Source organism: Malaclemys terrapin, chromosome 3, assembly GCF_027887155.1.
Source record: "Malaclemys terrapin pileata isolate rMalTer1 chromosome 3, rMalTer1.hap1, whole genome shotgun sequence".
Taxonomy (NCBI): domain Eukaryota; kingdom Metazoa; phylum Chordata; order Testudines; family Emydidae; genus Malaclemys; species Malaclemys terrapin.
The window spans coordinates 2,689,415-2,710,226 of record NC_071507.1 but is presented as its reverse complement, the minus strand read 5'-3'; the positions used below and the strand labels follow the sequence as shown (position 1 = coordinate 2,710,226).

The 20,812-nt window shown below is 52.2% G+C and overlaps 1 protein-coding gene across 2 annotated transcripts in view; it reads right to left on the bottom strand.

Annotated features, from left to right (window-relative positions):
- Nucleotides 1-20,812, bottom strand: part of MERTK (MER proto-oncogene, tyrosine kinase) — a 63,718-nt gene that overhangs the window by 1,856 nt on the left and 41,050 nt on the right. The window contains exons 9-18 of one of the 2 annotated variants that reach the window (XM_054023970.1): nt 17,991-18,144; nt 16,215-16,368; nt 11,678-11,763; nt 11,059-11,154; nt 10,004-10,084; nt 6,644-6,736; nt 5,805-5,923; nt 3,959-4,068; nt 3,297-3,456; nt 2,640-2,776 (exon numbers count right to left, since the gene is read on the bottom strand). In XM_054023970.1, coding sequence (XP_053879945.1) covers nt 2,640-2,776; nt 3,297-3,456; nt 3,959-4,068; nt 5,805-5,923; nt 6,644-6,736; nt 10,004-10,084; nt 11,059-11,154; nt 11,678-11,763; nt 16,215-16,368; nt 17,991-18,144 — 1,190 coding nt within the window. The remainder of the gene's footprint in view (nt 1-2,639; nt 2,777-3,296; nt 3,457-3,958; nt 4,069-5,804; nt 5,924-6,643; nt 6,737-10,003; nt 10,085-11,058; nt 11,155-11,677; nt 11,764-16,214; nt 16,369-17,990; nt 18,145-20,812) is intronic. The other variant, XM_054023971.1, reaches the window with a different exon arrangement.

Genomic DNA, 20,812 nt, shown 5'->3' with positions numbered 1-20,812 from the left:
AGGTGTCTTTTTGAAATCAAAGATATGCCTCTGCTCCTAGAAGCAGAGCTCAGTTTTTTCTGCTGCTTTATGGTCATCTGATGCTCCGCCCATTTATCTTCACTCTTTTGGTATAAACTAGAATGTGGAGAGTGTGTTAATCAACCCTTGTTTCTCTCACTGGTCAGCTGAAAACGACCTAAAGTTTAACTATGGGTCATTTTTCCTTTAAAAAACCAACAACTTTCCGGGCTGCCTCTCAATTTGAGAGAGCCAAGGTGGGCGAGGCTGGTGAAAGAGAAGCTTTTGAGATACACCCTCTCTCATTTCCTGGGCCCAACACAACTACAACACTGCCAACATTGTCCAGCTCAATCCCTTTATGCACAGCCATCTAACCCCCAACTGCCCACTTCAGTTCAAATGGCTGCCGCCGCCGTGCATTACCCCTTCTGCTTAATCTGCCCCCGCCTGTATTTAGCTCAGTCACCTGAAGACGACCTCGGTGCAGCTCAGAAGCTTGTACCTCAGCAAACGTTGGTCCAGTAAAAGATATCACCTCACCCACCTTCTCGCTCTCTCCATTTTATAGACAACTGCACTCAGGGGCCCAATTACCTGGATTTCTGTATCATTAAGTTGATGTTCGTTTCTTTTAAGACCTGCTGGGTGAGGTAACCCTAACCCACCTCACCTCTCTCAGATCCTGGGACCAACATGACTGCAAACAACCGTGGAAGATATCGAATCTTTCAAGACTTGACACTTACTGACCTCAATGCCCCAAATACAATACTAAAAACTGTACTGCCGGATGCCACAAGCGAGACTGTGGCGATCCAGGCCAAGCTACAGGCAAACTGGTCTTTGGGAGTCGCAGCAGCCCTTTGCCGGATCTGCTCCTGATGAGAAACAGTGCAGCAGGTTCCTTTTGCAGACGCTGGAGGGTAGAACTAATTGGAAATTAACAGTGACACATTAAAACCATTAATCCTTGGACATGCACCCTCCTCTGCCATCTAAGAGGTTGAAGCCAATCAATGGTTTGTTCATGACTCGCTTCGGGAAGGGCATTTAAAATAGCACACCCACAAGACCACGACTTCAGGGCTTGAATTTCATGCCATGATGCAATAACCTGGCAGCAGTCTCACTTTCCACGCAGCTCTTTTGTCAAACAATTGTTACAACTGCACCGAAAGCGGTGGGGAAACGGTCCGAGTTACTAACTCCAAACAAGCCTGCGCACCCAGAGCCAGAGCGTGAGAACAGGCCCTGGCTGTGTGCCAGGCACAGCTCACAGATGGACTTGTTTTCTCTACCAATCGGTGGAGAAAATAATCTGCTGCAGCACAGAGAAGGGGAGAGAGCAGGAGAGACCTTTGCCCAGGGAATGCCTGTTTAGCGAGGTCGGGGCTTTTGGCTAGTATCTTTGAGCGTGTCCCTTTTAGGGACTGGTATTATGTAACTTCCAGAGGGCTGTTTATTGACATGGCTTCCCCGTGGCCCGTGGGGGTTTTAAACATTTTGAGCTGTGACTGCACATAAGAATTCCTCAGAGACTCCGGTAGCTCAGCCAACCTTTAATACAAACCCTCTGTGAGCTGCCCAGACATTTAAAACGCCTTCAGCTCTCACCCACATTGTAATGTCTCTTCGCCACAGATTTACAGACGTCAAGGACAGAAGGGCCCATGCTGAACATCTCTTTGGGCCTCAGTGGGGTTGTGCACAAGAGCTCGAGAGCAGAGCTGGCCCCTTATTATCCACATTTCCTTTTAAAGCAAGAGGATTTTGCACATGAACAATATCACCCAACACGCCCCTGAAGATCCCCTCCAGGAGCAGCTCCTTCTGGAACGTGAGGGAAGCCCTACAGCTGGCTGCAGCCCAGCTCCCGAGAGCCAGACTCCAAGTGCACATCCCCAGACCGGGCTTTACAAAGTTCTTGGCAACTCCGGGCTGGGGTATTTAGCAGACAGAACACCCTGAAGCCGAAACAAAATTTTAAAAGAATGAAGTTACAGACTGACTTGACGTGCCGATTAACTCTACATTCATTTAGAAAACATTCCTCGTGTCCCTCTAAAGCCACTCTTCACTAAACCCATGCGCAATTAAAGACTCCTGGCTTTCAATTTTTAAAACTCAAAATTAAAAAAAAAAATTTTCCGAGGTTGACGCCGAAATCATCAGAAACCCTAAGAACAGAGGGCCGGATCCTCAGCGGATGTGAATCCGTGCAAGTCCATTGAAATCAGTGGCTCTACCTCGATTTACAACAGCTGAAAATCTGGCCCCAAATGTTTCTTTTGCCGTCCTGTAAAGGAGAAGCGGATGGAAGTAATTTTTGTCAATAAGCTATCAGCCAGAGCTTTTTATTCCCCAAGTTTCAGCCAAGTTCATGTGTGAAAACTAAGCCACGTATCCACGACAGCCGTTAGTTGCTGTGTCCATTTCGCTACAGAGAGCCACAAAAACATAGGAAGAGCGTGACGAACGACGCGCAGCGAGGACGCTGCAGCTTAGCGAGGGAAAACGCTGACAATCTGCGTGTTATTGGAACAGCTGAGACTGACAAGTGCAAACATGTTCCTGTGAATAAAAAGTGAGTCCACATGTGCGAATGTACAAACCCAGGAATCAACACGAATACTCACAGCTCATCCAAGCAGTCCTCTGGCTGTTTCAGCCTGTGACCGTGAAGGAGGTAGTCATAGATTTCATGGTTCTGCACTCCTGGGTACGGAGTCATCCCTCGAGTGGCTATCTCCCACATGGTAACCCCAAACGCCCACTACACAGAACAAAGGGAAAGCCTATTAGGGTGACATTTCCAGAAGGCCTGAATGAATCGTTTCACTGGGAAAGGTCATTTCCTAAAGCCCATTGGGATCTTGCATAATGTGAATAATTATATGCATAGTGTGAATACGTTCCCAAGCTGGAAATAACATGCAATGTCTTACAATAGCTCACTGGCTCACTCAATAAACCTATTTCAGGAGCCTTTACAAGCAAAGAGAGATCAGTGCACCACTCATCAGTGTGGCCGTGTTTACTGTCAAACCCTCATTCTTTCATTGATTTGGCTTTTCCATTTTCAGGATACAAAACCAAATAAAGCTAATGCAGGTGACATTCAAAAAACACCACAGACTGATTAAAACAATCCAAATATGAAAATCAGAGCGCTAACGAATACCCACAAATACCCGCTGTGATCAACGTTTCCAATGACTGGCTGTATTACATACTTCTTCCATGGACTGGAGTTCTGACTTTAGGGTGGGGGACCCTGCACCTGGTGTACCTACCACGTCGCTCTTGGTCGTGTACACCCGATCAGCCAGGCTCTCGATTGCAATCCACTTGACAGGCATTTTAGCAATGCGCCCCTGACGGTAATAATCGCCGCTGTAGATCTTCTTAGACAAGCCAAAGTCCGCCACACACACAGACATGTCGTCCCGTAACCTGTCAGTGTTTACAAGAAAATGTGAATGCCGAATGAGACTATGTTGACTTGCTCACAGGTGTAAAGTTACTCACACTTCTCCAGGATCAGAGCCTTCGAGCACCCCTCGCCCCCGGTTATTTCTTACTAGGGTAAACGTGCCAAGATTTAAAGCGGGACAGCTGGCAAAAGTCTTATTTCTACCCCCCACCCTCCATCACAGATGTTAAGGCCAGATAGGACCTCTGTGATCATCGAGTCTGACCTCCTGCATAGCACAGGTCACAGGACTTCCTTTCGCCTACTACCGTTCCTGTGAAAACTGAGCGAAAGAGAAAGTCTGACAAACCACTTTCTGAGTTAAAACATGAGCTGTTCTCACTTGGCTGTTTCTCAAGGCAGAGGAGATTTGATAGGAAAGTGAAAGGTTTCTTTCTAATGTGAGTGCATCAGAAACAGCACGAAGACGCTACACAGGCTGGCATTTGACTATCTGCAATGAAACAGAGAAAACAAACTCACATGCAGTTTCGAGCAGCTAAATCTCGATGCAGAAATTGCCGAGTGCTGAGGTACTCCATTCCGAGCGCAATATCGACCATGAACTTCAGCAAGGTCTGCAGTGATACGTGCTGGGGAGAGAGGGTGGCGGTTTGAACGGACAGGAAGCATGCCAAGGCTGGAACATTGTGGACAAACACTGCTGTAAGTGGACCCCAGCAGCTCCCATGTAGCCCAACAAGAGTTAAGGCCACTTGAAAACCTCAGCAGAGACCCTCGCAGGCCAGGGCCCCAGGAGACGAGAAAACACATTTTCCATTTCTACAGAGCAGCCAGTCGGACAAGGCTCTCTTTGATCAGTGCGTAATTACACGCCAAGCTACCAGCGAGCTTTCCCGTGGCTCATAGCCCAGGCAGACCTGTTTGCGGTGGGAGCACTGAAATACTTCATTGTTCGGGGCAGCCTGGTAAATCGTATCAGTTTAGTGTCAGAGCTCTTCTTTGTAAGATACGAGGAGTAAATGAAACAATTTCAGCACCGCCCAATAGGAACAGCACAAGCAACTCCGCTTGCTCACAGCTGCAAGGTTCTCAGCATCGTGTGGCGCCTTACTGGTGCCCCACAGCGGGTTAACTCACCAAAACAACAGGATCTATTTAGTTAGGAGCATATGGAAAACAATCTGTGCCAGGCATGGTAGTTTAGAAACAATGGGAAGCATTATCTACCAGGCTACCACAATCACTGCTGCAGCAAAACGAAATGCCACTGCTGGCTGTTCTGCTGAATGAAAACCAAACCACCGTCCCCAACCCCGCAGTGCGACCCCGGAGACCAGGGGTGTCTGGGCGCTGAACTCGGCATTAACAAAGCTTTTGGGAGGTGGATCTCTCGTGCTTTCCTCGTACGGGGCTTGAAGTTACACTCATTGCAGCCCAATGCAAAGCTCCCACTGACTGCAGCGGGGCAGGACCACGGCCTTCTCGCTGAGGGGATGGGACAACCTCACAAGCACCCCACAGACTATTTTTTGCATTCGTATGCACTCAGACTAATCTTATCATCAAAATAGTCTTCAGTGACACTTTGGGTGCCAGCTTCCTTCTTTCAAAGGCATGTATCTCATTGGTTTGTCAGCGTCTAATGGATTTTATAGATAAAGATTGAAACAGGAATTTCCCTTTTTTAGAAACAGACATCTCTGAGCTTTAAACCACGGCAGCAACTCAGGAGCTGGTTCTCAGCGAGCCAGACACGCAGGGCCCAATTCCCCATTGCCCTGCCCTGGGGCAGGCATTCCCACTCAAGCAAAACACTCCTGTTCTATTTGGTAGTGTTGTGAGTAGTGGAAAGGGTGACCCGGAGGCTGAAGAGCTAAGAGCCAATGCAACCGTGTTGCGTTAATGGTGGAGGTTCGTTATCCCCCCTCCCTTTGCTAGGTTTCTTATGGTGAAGCGCAGCTCGATTTTATTTTTCATAAACCATGAAAAGCTCAGACATTCCGTGGACCTAGTCACTCAGCTGCTGCGTGCTTCAGTTTCTCAGCCGTCTGAAGGGACAGTCAAAACACTTTGCCATCTTTACCTCCAGGGAGAAGTCCTGGCCCCTGTGAAGTGAATGGCAAAACTTCCACTGATTTCGGGGGGAGGGGGATTTCTTCCCTGGTGTTTTGCAAAGTCAGGAAGGACTGTCTCCTTTTTATGTTTCAGAAAAATAAAGCCAGAGTTTTTCTGTGGTTCAACGTAAGGAACCGGAAGGTCTGGCTCTGGGTTGATAATTCAATGCTGAAGACAACCTGGTATCAGCTCCTCCTAGCAGCCTTGTCGGTTAAGCGCGCCAGGGCTTTGCAACGGCTGAGTTCCTTACCCGGGTGCCTGTTTCAAACCGCGAGCGCAGCAGGAAGCTGTGCAGGTCGCCGTATTTCATGAACGGGAGAACCACCATGGGCTTTGGGATCTGCCGGGAGCTCAGCTCTATGCACACACCTGGAACGAACGGAAGAGGAGCGTCGCGCGCCAGGCCATTGCATAGACATTCTGGAGCTGAGTCTAGGAGGGCTCGCTGAGAAAGCTGGGGCTTGCCCTGGGCTGGGGAACCTGTGGGTCCCGTAGAGCTAACGTAGCTGGCTCTTCAATACACACTCCTGCCTGCCCCCTTCACTGGCTACAGGGGAACGTCAGGGCAGGATGCGTGCGCGGGCTCTGGCAAAGCCGGGCCGGCAGATCCCAGCTCCGCTATCCTGGTGTCTGGGCGTACCGAGATGCAAGCAGCGGTCACTGTCAGTCAGTCTGATGGAAAGAACCCAAGCCAGGTTTCCGTACGAGAGCCCAGCGTCACCCCACCCAGCGCAGGCTCTGAGCCGCAGCGTGGCTGCTGCCGAGAGCAGAGGCCTAGAAAGGTAAAGGTGCATGCAATACACAGCACCAACTCAGAACTGTTCCCTAGCTGCCGCCACCAGGCCCACACTCCGGTTCTTTCCCTACAGGCAATCGTCTTATGATCTGGACTGCCGCGCCCTGCTGGAATGTAGACGTGCTGTCTGATGTAACATGCACTAGTCAGAAAACTGTGCATGTCGGGAGAACAAACCATTGGAAGCAGATGGGCAATGCAGATCGGAGAGGAGCATCACCCTATGCTTTTGCTAATGGCAAAATTCCCTAGTGATAGAAAAGTGACCTCCCTCCCGGGGGCTGTCCATGTACCTAGGAGTTTGATGACGTTTGGGTGATCGAAGTCCTTCATGCACGCTGCTTCGCTGAGGAACTCTTCGATCTCTCGCTGGGAAAAGTTCTCCACTGAAAACACCAGAAAAGGGAGATCATTTAAAACAAAAAAGATTAAACTCCCCAAATCATTTCTGTTGTGAGGGGTCTTATTGCCAGGACTTCCTACTCTGGGTAGTTGTCAGAAAAGCCCCCACCTAGGCGGAGGGAGAAAGGAATGATATTACCAGACTGAAAGCAAGAGATGGGTAGCAGGCCTGCATCTGGATGCTTGCTGCAACGAGCGTGGGCTTTGCATGGCTTTCATTTTATTCCTGGGTAGCAGTCAGAGCAGGGAGAGGGTGATGGAAGGGGAAAGGGTTACTTTGGTTTAGGGTTCAAAAACAAGCAGGGAATATTGTGTCCGGCGCTCACACAGCTGGTTGGGTGGGTACGTGCACTGCCTGCTTCCCACAGAGCACACGGTGTGGGCTGTGTTAATGCAGCGTGCCGCTGTCTCAGTGCGGCAATGCTTTGGCTACCCTGATCTCCAGCAGAAGGGATCCGTGCTCAGGCCCAGACATGAAGGTCTGTGTGATCTCTGGGCACCTGGTCTATTACATTTCCTGGATCACCTGTATCATCGCTCTAGGCCTGGGTACAACTCCTGCCCGGGGTGCTCAGCTTCTCTGCAGGTGCTGCAGAGTGAGCCCGGGTTGGCATTTTCTTTTCTAAACTCTGCCTGGTTTTCCCAGTCCTGCCGCTGTGCGATGCTGATGTGCGTTCTGTCTCCTTGGCCTACTCTGGCCAATCGGAGAAGCTGTCCACGTACAACCTAGAGAGAAATGGCGGGGGAGGTAAAATCTTTTACAGGACCAACTTCTGCTGGTGAAGGAGGCGAGCTTTCAAACTTACACACAGCTCTTCGGGTCAGAAGAAGACAAGCTGAAGAAGAGCTCTGTGTAGCTTGAAAGCTTGTCTTCCTCCCCAGCCGAAGGTGGTCCAGTAAAAGTATTCCCTCCCCCACCTGGTCTCTTTGAAAGAGCCCATCATTAAGGGCATGCTGACCCAGACAGATGGCTGAAGACTGGGAGAAGCTGGTTTTCTCCCAGTTTTCTGCAGGAGGCTGAAATCAAGAGAGTGGAAAATCTCCAAAACAGCAGAACAAAGAAACCCGGTGTTGGGCCAGCCTTTTCCAAACACCCAGGCTGAGAAACTGGGAAACTCAGCGGACTCAGAGACACACAGGGAAGGCATGCAGGAGAGGGGGCATGCTTTCATAGTGGGAGGGTGTGTGGTGGTCTTGATTTAACTGCAGGACCAGCCGAGGAAGAAGAAAGCTGGCCGCCCAGTAGAGGGAGTGAAACTCCATAACCAAGAGGAGAATCCTGGATTCCCTGATGGGGTTGCCACCTGGCTGGTTTTTGACTGGCCTGGCTGGTTTTTCTACCGCCTTGTCGGTTGCCGGTCCAAAGACATTGTTGGCCAGGTTTTTTGCAGCTGCTGGGTATTTCTGGCTATGTGAATGGGTGGCAGCGTGTGCAGCAATCTGGTAACTCTGGGGCCATGCATGTCACAGCTCAACTTGCACCGCGGCCGCCCAAGGGTCCATTCGGCACCCTGGTCCTGCTCTGCATGCATGCAGCATGCAGGAGCAGACCCCCGTTAATCGGGAAGCAGTGCCCTAGCCCCGCCCTTGAATCTCTTCAACTCTTGGGTGACTTTCCACGAGCCAAGCCCCTCCCCAGGGCTGGGTGGAACCGAGGAACTTTCTGCCTCCCCCTTCCCACAGACTGGCCAGTTTTTCTGTGCCTTGGAGGCAACCCTACCCCCGCGTGGACTCTGATCTAAGCAGACAGCGCTCCAGGTGGTGGGGAAAACAGAGTCAGGGAACCGTTTATAGGGTCTGTCTGGATCTGTCGCTCTTCTGTGCTATGTAAGCAAAGAGTACGTGTGCTTAGAAACCTTTGCGAAGTCTAGCTGCGCATCTGTCTGCTTCAAGTGATACAGGTCCCTGAAGAGTTCAACTCCACAAAGGTCTGGAGTGCGGGACTCGAACATCGCAGCCTGGTGAGTGTCCAGCAGGAGGTGCTCTCCCAGGGCTGTGTGCGACATCTACTGTAAATCCCGCGTCCCTTTAGTTTACGGCACTGCTTATAAAAATGCTGGCAATTTGCTCTCCCCTTTGTTGATGTGTGGAGCTGTGCGGAGGGACAATTTACCCACAACAGACACGTGAGCCCAGGGGTTGGCTCTGGGGAGGAAACCTGGGAAGAGAAGCAGCACCATGCAGCACGTACAATGACATCTCCCAGCATTCTCGCCCACAACACACGCCAGAAATGCTTCATGAGATGGCCACAGCACCACTTCCACGGCAGATTCTGCAAGCGCAGCAGTTCAAGCAAGAGGTGGGTTTGGACATTTCCCTAGCGTGGGAAGCAAACACTAACCTGAAATTCTGCAGAAAAGCAAAGCGCCTGGGGGCTAAAGTACTCTGCTGCGTCAGACAGTTCATCAAACAAGAGAGAGAAACGGGGGACGTTACAGTAATGCAGATAATCAATAATAACTAGATGAAATCTGTATCAGAGGGGGAGCCGTGTTAGTCTGAATCTGTAAAAAGCAACAGAGGGTCCTGTGGCACCTTTAATACTAACAGATGTATTGGAGCGTAAGGTTTCGTGGGTGATGATGCGTCTGACGAAGTGGGCATTCACCCACGAAAACTTATGCTCCAATACTTCTGTTAGTCTTAAAGGTGCCACAGGACCCTCTGTTGCTTTTTAGATGAAATCTGGAGAACAGGGAGCAAATTCTCCACTCAATAAAGAAGAATATGAAGAAACCCCATCCCCATCCAGCAGCTCCCTGCCCCCAGAGAGAAGAACAGACCCTTTTGCTTCGTTTTCATTTTTCAGGATTTGCAATTCTGGGCTGAGCGCTGAGGGCGCTTTCCAGCAATCTGACTGGCTGATCTGGCTACGGGGCATTGTTCTCTAGAAAGGCAGGACACACGCAGCGACACTGCACTGCAAATGTCTCCCCTAGGTCTTACCATACCTCGGTTCGATCGTCTGACACTGACCCCAGGGGCCCTTTCCTGGGGATTACTGGGGAGAATGGTCCTTATCTCCTCCTACTTATTCACTGATCCCCATAAAATACCCTGCATCCAAGCCGCCATTGCTTAGCTATGGCTGACAATCCCGTGCCTGACAACGCAGTCTCTAGAACAAACCACGTTAATGGTTGCATGGCCCTGGGCTAGGCCCTCGAGTCCCTGCCCTTGGGTAAGCTGGGAAAATCTTGTGACAAAAACAAACAGCACTAGATCTCGCAGCCGTCACCGCTACTTACGCTTCATGGTTTTCACGGCGACTTTCTGCACGGTACCGTTGGGCTGGCTGAGGTGCCCTTCCATCACCGACCCGAACTCTCCTGTACCACGGGAGAGAAGGAACAGTCTCCTTTGTGCACCACCCAGCCCCACATACAGAGACCCAAAGGCTATCGCAGGGATGCTGGCAGAGCAGTGGGGGCAGAGCACATCTGGCCCATGCTGTGCATGGCTCACAGCACACACAGAGGAAAGACGGTGCATTGTGCCGGATACACCACAGCTGCTGCGACGGGCTGTCCCCAGCCCAGGGGGACGATGGAATCGCACACTGGGATGGAGCACGTACAGGCTAAGCACCTGTCAGACTGCAGCTCTGCGCGCACACAGCCAGCATGCCGCTTGCCAGCCCAGCGGAGTAAAGGACGTAGCAGCCGGGGACGGCAGCACGGCCTAACAAGGTGCTTTGCAAGGGGAGGGGATGGAGCCTTCCACACCCCTGTGCGCAGCTACAGCCCACACAACATCCCAGTGGGGATGGGGAAGAGACGGGGCCATGCTTCCCCGGCAGGGCAGTGTGCTATCTATGTAGAAGCAGTCCGGCTGCCTGTGCAGTGAGGGCCTGGGGCAGGCATTCTGCTTCCCCCTTTCCCGAGCTGGCCAGCGGGGACAATGTTTCTGAGCGCACACTGGCCCTCAATGTTCTCCCGTACTACAATAGTCCTCGAGATCCGGGCCCTTTGTGCTGGGTGCCGAATAGACACACAGCGAAAGGCCGCCCCTGCTCCAAAAGGCTCACAACTTAGACAAGGGTGGGAGGGGAAACTGAGGCACAGAGCTGTGAAGGGATTTGCCCAAAGTCAGCGGCAGAGCCAAGAAGAGAACCCAGGTCCCGTGAGTCTCAGCCCAGTGCCTTGTCCTCTAGGCCACGCTGGCTCCCCACCAGGCGCTGGGTCTTGGGAGGACGCAGAGATGACGGTGTCAGCTAACGCCATGTAGAGTCAGCACGGCGTCCACACCCTCTCCAACTCCTCTCCCCCTCCCCCCCGTGCTCCGGACATTCAGCACCACTCACCCTCTCCCAGAATCTTCCCCAGGGCGAGGGAATCCTTGTCGATCACGACATCCTGGAGCTTCTGCTGCAGCTCCTCGCTGACACCCAGGCTGGCCACTGCAAGAGAGGCCCTTGGGTGAGCTCAGCACGTGCTCAGGGTGCTGCAAACCCAGGACAGTTGCCACAGGCGGACAAAACATCAGAGGCACCTTCAGGGCTAAATCCCGCCCTGGTGCCTGCGGGGGAGGGCAGAACCGCTCTCTCCACACCACTCCAGGGACAAGCTGCCCCCCAACATCCCAGCCCCCAGCTCCCATTGAGGCCCATGGCAAGCGAAGGCGCCCAACCCCTCCGCGTGGGCCTGGTCCAGCCCCGGTGCACGCTGGAGCGGGGGAGCCCCCAGGGAGCCAGTTGCACCATTTTTGTAACTATTTTGTGTGTTGGACCAGCACAAGGAGGCTCCCGCAGAGCAGGGATCAGGCCCCTTGTTGTTAATTGATGCCTCGTTTGGTTGCCTGCGCACACACACACAGGCTCCTTCCCTGGGTTCATGTTTCGCAGTCAGCCAGCTGACCAAACCCCCACGTATTCCACCGCCCTCTCCACAAGAGCCCTTACAACGGAGTTAATCAGAGCTTACGCGTCAGCTCGATGGCTCTCCTGCTGTAGGACTTCTTTGCTGTGTAGCTGACGGCGTGCTCCGAATCGTCGCTGGGGAAAGCATGCCTAAGGGGCAGAAACAGAACGTGTACCAGGGCGGGGAACAACTTTTCTTCTCTATTCCTGCAGCGTATGGCTGCACTACGTTCGCATCGCTGAGACAGCGACAGTGAAAAGGAACCACCCCTTCTCTCCCATACAACGCCCTTCCCTCCGACTGCATTATATCATCCCCTTGTGCACAAGGTCTTGTCAAACTCGCCGTTCGCTAGGTCTACACTTGATACAGTGGCACAGCCAGTGCGTCGGTGCAGCCACTTACTCCCATGATGGGCGGGGTTCTCCGATCGCTGAAGATATTCCACCCAGCGCTGCGTACAGCCGGGTTAGGTCGGCATAGCTACGTCTCGCAGGGAAGTGGATTTTTCACACCCCGAAGAGACACAGCTACGCCGACTTAACTTTCCAGTAGCCACCAGTCCTACACGGGGGAAAACACCACCTCATCCACACTAACGGCTCATTTTCCTAACCACACAGCAGAGTAAGTATTGATAATAACATGGCCCTGTGATCACTGTCCTTTCATAGATTTCAAAGCCAGACGACCCCATTGTGATCATCTAGTCTGATCTCCTGTGTAACATAAGCCTTGATTTGAAAATTGTCAGTGATGGAGAATCCACCACAACCCTTGATAAACTGTTCCAGTATTAACTGCCCTCACTGTAAATTGATGCCTTATTTCCAGTCTGAATTTGTCTAGTTTCACCTACCAGCCATGGGTGGCGTTAGATCTTTCTCTGGTAGACTGAAGAGCCCATCGTGAAATATTTGTGTACTGGGTATTTGTTCACCCACATGTCATGTCTCACAAAGAAACCAAGAGCTTCTCTATTGTCAGCAGAGCGGATTCCCATTCTCAGCGTTACCAGGTCATCTCAAAACTTCAGCCCCTTCCTCTTTCGGAAACAAAAGTGGATTCTGGCCAAACAAACAGCAAATCCTAGAGCTCAAAATGCTGCAGGCATGAGGGTGAAATGTGCTCTGGAACCTGTCTGACTTGTACTGTAGCAGACACAGAACCCTACAGGGCCTTTTGCAGGAAGGCAGCGTCCGGGAAAACCAACGTGCTGATTTTAACACGGGTTAGTCAAACAGGCGTGTGTGGGAAGAGCCATTTACAGGATGTTCGCCTTGGGAAAGCCAGAGCAGTTAGGATTCATTTATCCATTTTTGCAAACTCCTTTACTCCGGTGCTCTGCGCCCACTGGAACCCAAGTTGGGTTTCGGAATTGAAAGCTACAATGACCATTCTCATAGAGGAAGAGCTTCTACCATGACTGCAGACGTGCAAAGACAAACAAAAAGCATTACATCAAGATTCCTGTGGGGCTGAATTCCCAGAAGCACATTATTGCACATGCGTAAAGAGCTGGTTATTTAAAAAAGTTTTGACTAGAAAGAATCAAATTGGTTTTGAACGAAAAGTGCCGGGGTTGGCCTCGTTTGAAACCCAGCTTAGAAGGTCACAAGGGAGAATGCGTGCTGTTAATAATGGACCATTGTCCATGTTATAAAAAGCCACCACACACTGCAGCGCTGGCAGTCCCTCTGCTCAGAAAGGCTAAGCATTAGAACAAGTGTGCGAGAAGTGTATCAGCAGGGCTGCACGAGGAAACTGCACAGCCCACAAATCCTGACGCGAGGCAGTACTGGTCTTACTCTTCTGCACGACGGCCGTATTCCTCCGCCTTTGTAAGAACCAAATTCTTCCTTCACGGCACAAGTATTGTCAATGCGGCAATGAGGGCTGTTCCACATCACTGAGCTTATGCCGGCCAAATTCTGATGTAAAATGCAGCTGGTTTTTAGAGATGAACAAAACTCCCCCCTCCCCTCCTACAAAATAACCAAACCAAACCCCTGGGCTTGCTGTTTTTTAAGTGAGCTAAAATAATCTTGATGAGTTTTTATCGCTGTGTAGAACTTTTCTTCGTGGCGAGAGCTAGGGAGCTAGCCAGAGCCCCTTAATGCTGGGTTGATAAGAAATTTCCAAAACCCACGATGCAACATAAATAGCAAAGAAAATGATGTTTGCCTGATAATAGTTGACAATCACATACTGAAGTTACTTATGCTGCTCAAGGGTTAGGAGATGGTTACACTGGTGCTGTAGACGACGAGCCAGGGGCTTTCATCGTCCATTTGCAAAACTTTGCTTGCTGCTGAATATTCGCTCTCTTGCTCCCGAGCGGAAGCGGAGAGAGCTGAAGGACCACGGCGACGCTAGGCGTCCCAGGGCTGCTTTCCTTCCAGGCTGTTCCAAAGCAAGGAAAAGAACCTTGAACGAAAAGCGAAATGCCAAGGAAGGAGATGAACGTTTCGGCCCTTCCCCTCTCGTGAAAGACTCCCCACTATTTCAGAGGGAGTTTTGTCCACCTCAGGAATGCAGCATAGGGCAAAATGGATCCAATGGCATCCCAAGCCTTCCATGGAGTTACCACGGGGATGGATTTGACTCCAGTGTGTTTAGCCTTTATTTTTTTGGTTTGTCCTTTTCAGTGGTGCTGGGTAAATAGTGGGGAAAATTCAGCTGTTGTGGAACGGTGGGGCTTTGTTGAAGGTGCTGGCCCCGGGACTGAGGCAACATGGGCTGGGAGCAGGCTCTGCAGGTGAGGAGAAAGCTGTTCCCCAGGGAGAGCGCGTATTCGGTTACCGAGGAGGCGGCTCTGGCACGCAAGGGGGCTGTGGACGCCCTCAGGGATTACCCGCCGGGCAGCCCCTTCTCCCTAGTGACAGACCGTGCGCCCTCACGGGGGCTGCCCTCTGTGAAGGATTCACCCCCCCAATGACGCGCTGGTGTCTGGCACCCCAGGCCTATGCCTTCTGGTGCCGCACGGAGCCTGGAAGCAGCACATGCAGGTTTTCTCCCTAGCAGGTTGGGACGGGGGAGGGCTTGGGCAAGAAACCTTTGTGGTTGTGAGGGGAGGAAGGGAGTGTCTGTGTGTGTGTGTGTGTGTGTGTGTGTGTGTGTGTGTGTGTGTGTGTGTGTGTGTGTGTGTGTGTGTGGACATGCCCCCGGCCCACTGGCAGCAGCCTAACCAGCATCCTGCGCTGAGGAAGGGCCGGTTGGCTGCACCTGCAGAGCTTGGGCCACTGGAAACAGGAAGCTTAACAAACGGAGCTGGCCACAGGACGGTGGGGGAGGTTTGCCCAAGAGGAGCGGCTGCTAAGGATCCCAGGAGTCAGGGATGCCTAACCCAAGACAGCAACTCACCTTCCCTCCTCCCCCACCCCTTGTTTCGGGCAGACAGACGCTGCAGCCCTGAGGGGGCTCTGGACCTCTGCTCTCCCAGGCCCAGCGACAGGCACTGATGGAGCAGACAAGGGACAGGAGGTGACTGGACTCAGAAAAGACCCTGGGAGTGAGCTCAGCTCCTGCAGGGAAGGGTGAGCTTAAACAGAAGGGTGCGGGGTCCAGAGGGGACGCAGGGGCAAGAGATACAGAAAGGCACCGGCCGACAGCGGTGCTGGAAATACATTCCAGAAACGCGATCAAGGTCAGTCGAGCAGAGAAACGCATTCGACCAAGCCAAAGGAACGTGGCTCCGCTCTGTGAGCGGAAGGACAACAGAAGGACATGTCCACTGCAGACAAACTGAGTGATCAGGCTAATCAAAACCAAGCAAAGTGACCAGACGCTGAAAGAAGGAGCTTGCCGCTGGCACCCTGAAGATGAAGCAGCAGGGGACAGGAACTTTGGGCTTACTTTTGAAAGAATCCATTTCCAAGGATTACTGGACTATAAAAAGAAGGGGAGAAAACCCGTTCGGTATCCCCTGAGAGAACAAAGCAGCCAGCGCTTTGTGTCTCTAATAGGTGGTCCTCCCACCAGAGGGGCTGAAGCACGCAGTCAGTGTGGTGTGAATAAGAAATGGCCACATCATGCTAGAATTACGTTTTGGACACTAGAAAGTGTGTTGCTTTGGTTTGGTTTGGAACCCTTTCATGCCTCCCTTGCTCCATATTCTTCATTACTCAACTTATTCTTGTTTTCTTCCCAAACGTTCTCGGCACCGTCAGGCCGACGTTACGGGGTGGGGGGCGCTGGCCATTCTCGGCGCCGTCAGGCCGATGTGTTCTCTTTAGAGGCAGGGAACTGAGTAACTTCCATGAGCACCCAGAGAGAGGGATGCTGAGGCCAAGCTGAGCAGCTAAAGGCCCCGCGAGGTGGTGACAGGACCCCTGCCCTGAGCAGTTTCTATCACATTCCCTACAACATGAAGATCTGGCAGTGCCCCTCAGCCGAGGCCGTCCGTGCACTGGCACTTACTGGGGCGAATGGGAGAGGTGAAGGTTTATTTAAACCCAGAGGCAGGACGCCTCCCACTGCTCCCCCTTGGCCAGCCCACTTCTGCCCCCCCAGGGCCAGCAGCTAGTCCCACGCAAGGCCTTCCCTACCAGACATTTGGCCAGCGCTCAGTGCTCCCGCAGCAGTTAATTGTGGGACTTACCCAAACATGGTTTCCATCCGTCTTTTCCTGACAATCACCGAGAAATACAGGATTAACCCGATGGCGACGATCCCAAGGATAAAGCCAAGGACTATGGCAAAGGAATAGTTGTTTCCTGGCGCTGGAGTCGAGGAAGGCGCGGAGGCTATCAAACCTGATAAAACAGCCCATAGTAAAGAACATAAAAGGGGGTCAGTCGACAACACGTGGTAGGCGTTGTAGGATTTTTAAACAACTAAATCCAAACAAGGCATTCAAACCACAAAAGACATGAAAGAAATACAGAAGCACTAGGGACACATTGCATGTGGATGGAATAAATCACTGCATAGCTTTATCTGAACAACAAACCAAGGTGTACAGGTATTTGGGGATGTGGTTTCTCAGGGCTGGGTGTGTTGTTCTCTCTATTACAGTACAACACGGGGGCCAACCGAGATCAGGGCCTGGTTGGGCCAGGCGCTGCCCAGACACACAATAGGAGACCTGCCTGGGGCAGCTTGCGATCTCATTGGCCAGGCAGCCACAGGGCAGGGGAAACGCTGCCCCCCACACACAGCCAGAGCAGGGGGCAGCTGTGAGTGGCACGGCTGTTTTCTGCCAGGGTGGGCAGGTGAAAACTGTTGGGGAGGGGGGTTGTTAAGAGGGGAATGACAAGGCAGAGGAAGCGAAGAGGGGCAGGTGGAGAGACTGCTGGAGGGGAAGGGTTGGAGCAAACAGCCTATCTGCGCAGGGCATGGAAAGACCCGAGTGCAAAAGGCAGCCCCTGTCTGTCGCTCTGCACCCGCCCGCTGGCTCTGTTTAGCCACCAGCCCCTACAGGAGTGCCAGGAGGAGCTCTGCCATGCACATCCCTCCCAGGCGGCCTCTGGAGCCTGGGCCAAAACCTGCAGAAGTGGTGGGGAGGTGTCCAGAGGGCTTTGGACCAGGCCCCAGACAGGCTCTTTATGTGTGTGTATATGCACACGTGTGTGCGAGCGAGTGACCAGCATCTGGATGGCCTCTGCCCCTGCCACTCAACAGAATCCCAGGTGGCGGCAGGCTGGTGAGAACCCAGGCCTGGAGACTGCGCTGGGGGAGGAGCTGGAACAGGGGAATAGCCAGGTCTGTGGAAGAGCAACAAGGGCCTCTGGGAAAGAGGCAATCCGGCTGGAGCTGCCAGGACCTGAAGGGAGGGCTAACTGTGGAGGATCACAGCTGAGACGAGTGCCTCTCAATCCCACCGCGCTGGGGACTTTGCAGAGCCAGGACCCATTTGGAGAAGGCTTCGGAAGCTCATAAAACCTCGAAGCTGGTCCGGCTCGCTCAGAGAACGGGCCCCTCTGCCAGGGGCAGGAGCCCCCCCGCCCCCAGTCTGATCTGTAGCTCCTCTCTAGGCTGGTTGCGGCGACCAGAGCAGGTAGAGGCTGATGCCCGCTCCGGCTCGCAGGGAGGCTCCAGCAATGGCAGCCGTGTGCAGACGAGGGCGTGGGCATGTTAACGAGGACACGTTGGTAAAAACCACATGTAGCCTGTCCACACTACAGTTCCTATCAACTGCTGCCATTGCTGGAGCTGCAGTGGGGGCGAATTCCACACCGACTTGCCGGGGCAGAGGCAATCAAACAAAGCAGTGTGTGTGAACCGTACGTTTCATAGCTAGGCAGATTCTGCAGGTCAAACATGTACTTTACAAGAGAGCTTGTTCAGGTTCCAAAGCCAGGAAAGGCCACAAACGAAGTGGCCTCTTTGAAATGAAATGCCTCATTAATGACACGATCGTACTATTTGTTCTTACCGTCCCCTGGAATGAAAACTACCACTGGGTCGCTGAAGGGCCCGATCCCCCCCTTGGTGACGGCAGCGACGCGCACAGCGTATGTGGCGTTAGTGACTACGATCGCGATGGTGGCGACAGTGGTGTTCTGCTGGGCTTCAGAAGAACGATTCTGCTGAAAATGAAAAGAAAGAAAGAAAACAGTTAGCACCGCGGAGAAGCGCTGCTTGTTTTCACTGGACATGCCCAAAATGGAAACTCAAGATTTATTTTAATCTAACATTCTTTCCGGATTCAATTTTCTGGTTGCCAACCCTTAACAGCCAGCAGGAGTTATGACTCGCGTAATCTAACTGGGAGCTATTTATAGAGAATAATTGTTCTTCGAGAACTGGATGAAAACAAAGTAGCTTAACAGGATTTCCTTTTTAGACCACTTCACTGAGCGAGGCATGATTCAACCCAATTGTCACGCAGCCTTCTTGGCTGCAGGCTCTGGGACAAGGTGAACTACCCTCCCGAGGAGCCAGGAAAACCTACACAAGAGAAAATACAATCCCTAAGCAGTAGGGAGCCATGCAACGGCCTGTGTCTCTATTTTGTGTCTTCAGGCTATCCTCTGCCCCTGCTGGAGCCATGTGGCTTGCAGGAGTTACTCCAATACTCCCCCCGGCGCCCCACTACACTCCCTGCAGTACAGAAGAAGTCTACCTCCCATGGAGATTTGTAGCCCCTTACTTGTATTGTTGAAGTTATTTACATCCAAGATACAGACTCACAGAGCAGAGATTACATATGGAGCCAGTCACAGGGAGGCCTTGTCTAGACGAGGGTTTAATGGTATTAGCTGACCGGTCTGAAAAGTCTAGCGTAGACTTTACAATGTGCTGAAAGGGCGAAGGCAAATCCCACGCTCCCCACCGTTGTGCGTGTCCCAGGGCCTGTGCCTGGCCACACGAGGGTAACCGGCCTGTTACTTCAAAGAGGTTATTGCACCTTTTATCCTAGCCCAGACGCGGTTGGGGGGACAAGAACCCGGCAGCAGTTTAAGTTCTCTGCATGAACCATTTTTTGTGCCCTTCATGTCAGGTTTGTCACACATGGCGCCCCACACTTTGGTCCCAGCGGGGCGGCAGGTTTGGCTGCAAGGGCTCCTATCGGCCCCACCTGTGACCATGTTACCACAAACTGACCTTGCTGGTGGGGGGACGGGCTCTCCGGGAGTGTGCTGGGTGGGGATTGTCTTCCTCACTAGGCTCCTCCTCTCTCCGGCAAAGGGGAAAAGGCTTTCCCCACGGGGCAGGCTGGCCCCTCCATAGCACCCAGGCCGAACTCCAGACGTGAAGCTCTCAATCAGAGGACGGGCTTCTTCGATGAACCCAGGCGATATCGCCTCACGCCCGTACGCAGTGCAGCAAGTTATCTGTTGGGATTTGTTTTCTGCGTATCTCTCTCCCTGCTGCCCAGCCACACACACGGCCTGCTCGCTCTCCCCAATCATGGATACCTTGCTTTTGTTCCTTCTCCTTTTAGGCCTCATCCTCGCTGCCAGAGGTCTCCGGCCAATTTCCCCACCAGGGTAAATTAGCAAAACTCTACCAAGGTCAGTGGAACGGGGACCATCTGCACCCGCCGAGAATTTGTCCCCTCTCATTTTTCCATGCACAAAGTGCAACCATATAATTGTAGTAAGGAAGATCTTTGTTTCACAATTAAAGTAATGAACCGGGGAAGGCAGACTTTGTAGTTGATTGTTTTATACCAATGTGGTTTCATGTCATGCTAATGACATTTCTAGTTTTACACGGCGTTTCCTTTCATGGCCCCAGCACCACGTTAGATTGATTCAATGGTATCATAGATGTTTTTCTTGATCAACCGTACAAGTGATTCCCTTTCCCACAAATTCACTGTTATTTCCTGCATTTCTTGAGAGTCAGCTGGACAGCTGAGAAAGTGACTGGCGTTGCTCCATGACAACCTATTACTGAAAAACAACCGTTCGGTGACCGATCATACAGCTGGCAGACTGACGTGCAGATTACAACATCTGCGGACAGTTTTCAAACAGAGTGTGGTCATGATACAGCAACAACAGGAAAAAAAAAAATCGGTGAAGTGCCAGTTCAGCAGGAACCAAGTCTGAATTGCCATTAGACAAAAGAACCCTAAAAATGGAAACAAACTGACTATATTAACATACACGCACTTACAGGCCTCCTCGATGTAGGTGCTGCTAAAATAGCTCTGCCCTGTGGAGCAGCACTGAAGAATGCTTGGCCTACAGTTATGCACGTGAATACAGGGATACTTTCCTGCTCTTTGGCAACATTCCCAGGTTTCTCCCGCTTTGCTCCATGGCGCCCTGAGGCAAAGGGACGTCTGCCAGGTGGTGTTTGTATTGTTGTGTCTCAGTCAATGCAAAGAACGTCTCCATTCTTTAATCTCTCGTGCAGCTGCGCTGTGCCACGCGAGCACTCAGCCTGGAGGAATATTCAACTGGCCGCGTACAGTACATGCAGGAAGTGCAGCCTTCTCAACTGATGAGACACACCCACCGGGTCCGATCCTCTGTCCCCCTTCAGGCTGCCGTAACAGGACGGCCGGAGAGTCCCCTGGCATAGGGAAGTTGCCAGGAGGCATAAAATGGGCACAGCCACCTCTGCAAGATTCTGGTCCTGCCCTGGCATTTTCGGAGGCGCATGGGTGGGGGGAGAGGTTTCAGCATAACTTGGCTGCTGGAGAGATCCGTAGGGCTCCATGACTTAAAGTAGTCCCCAGACTGCTGCCCCAGGCCCGGCATTGGGGCGGGGGAGAGAGGCAGCTCGGCTGGCTCTGACCCG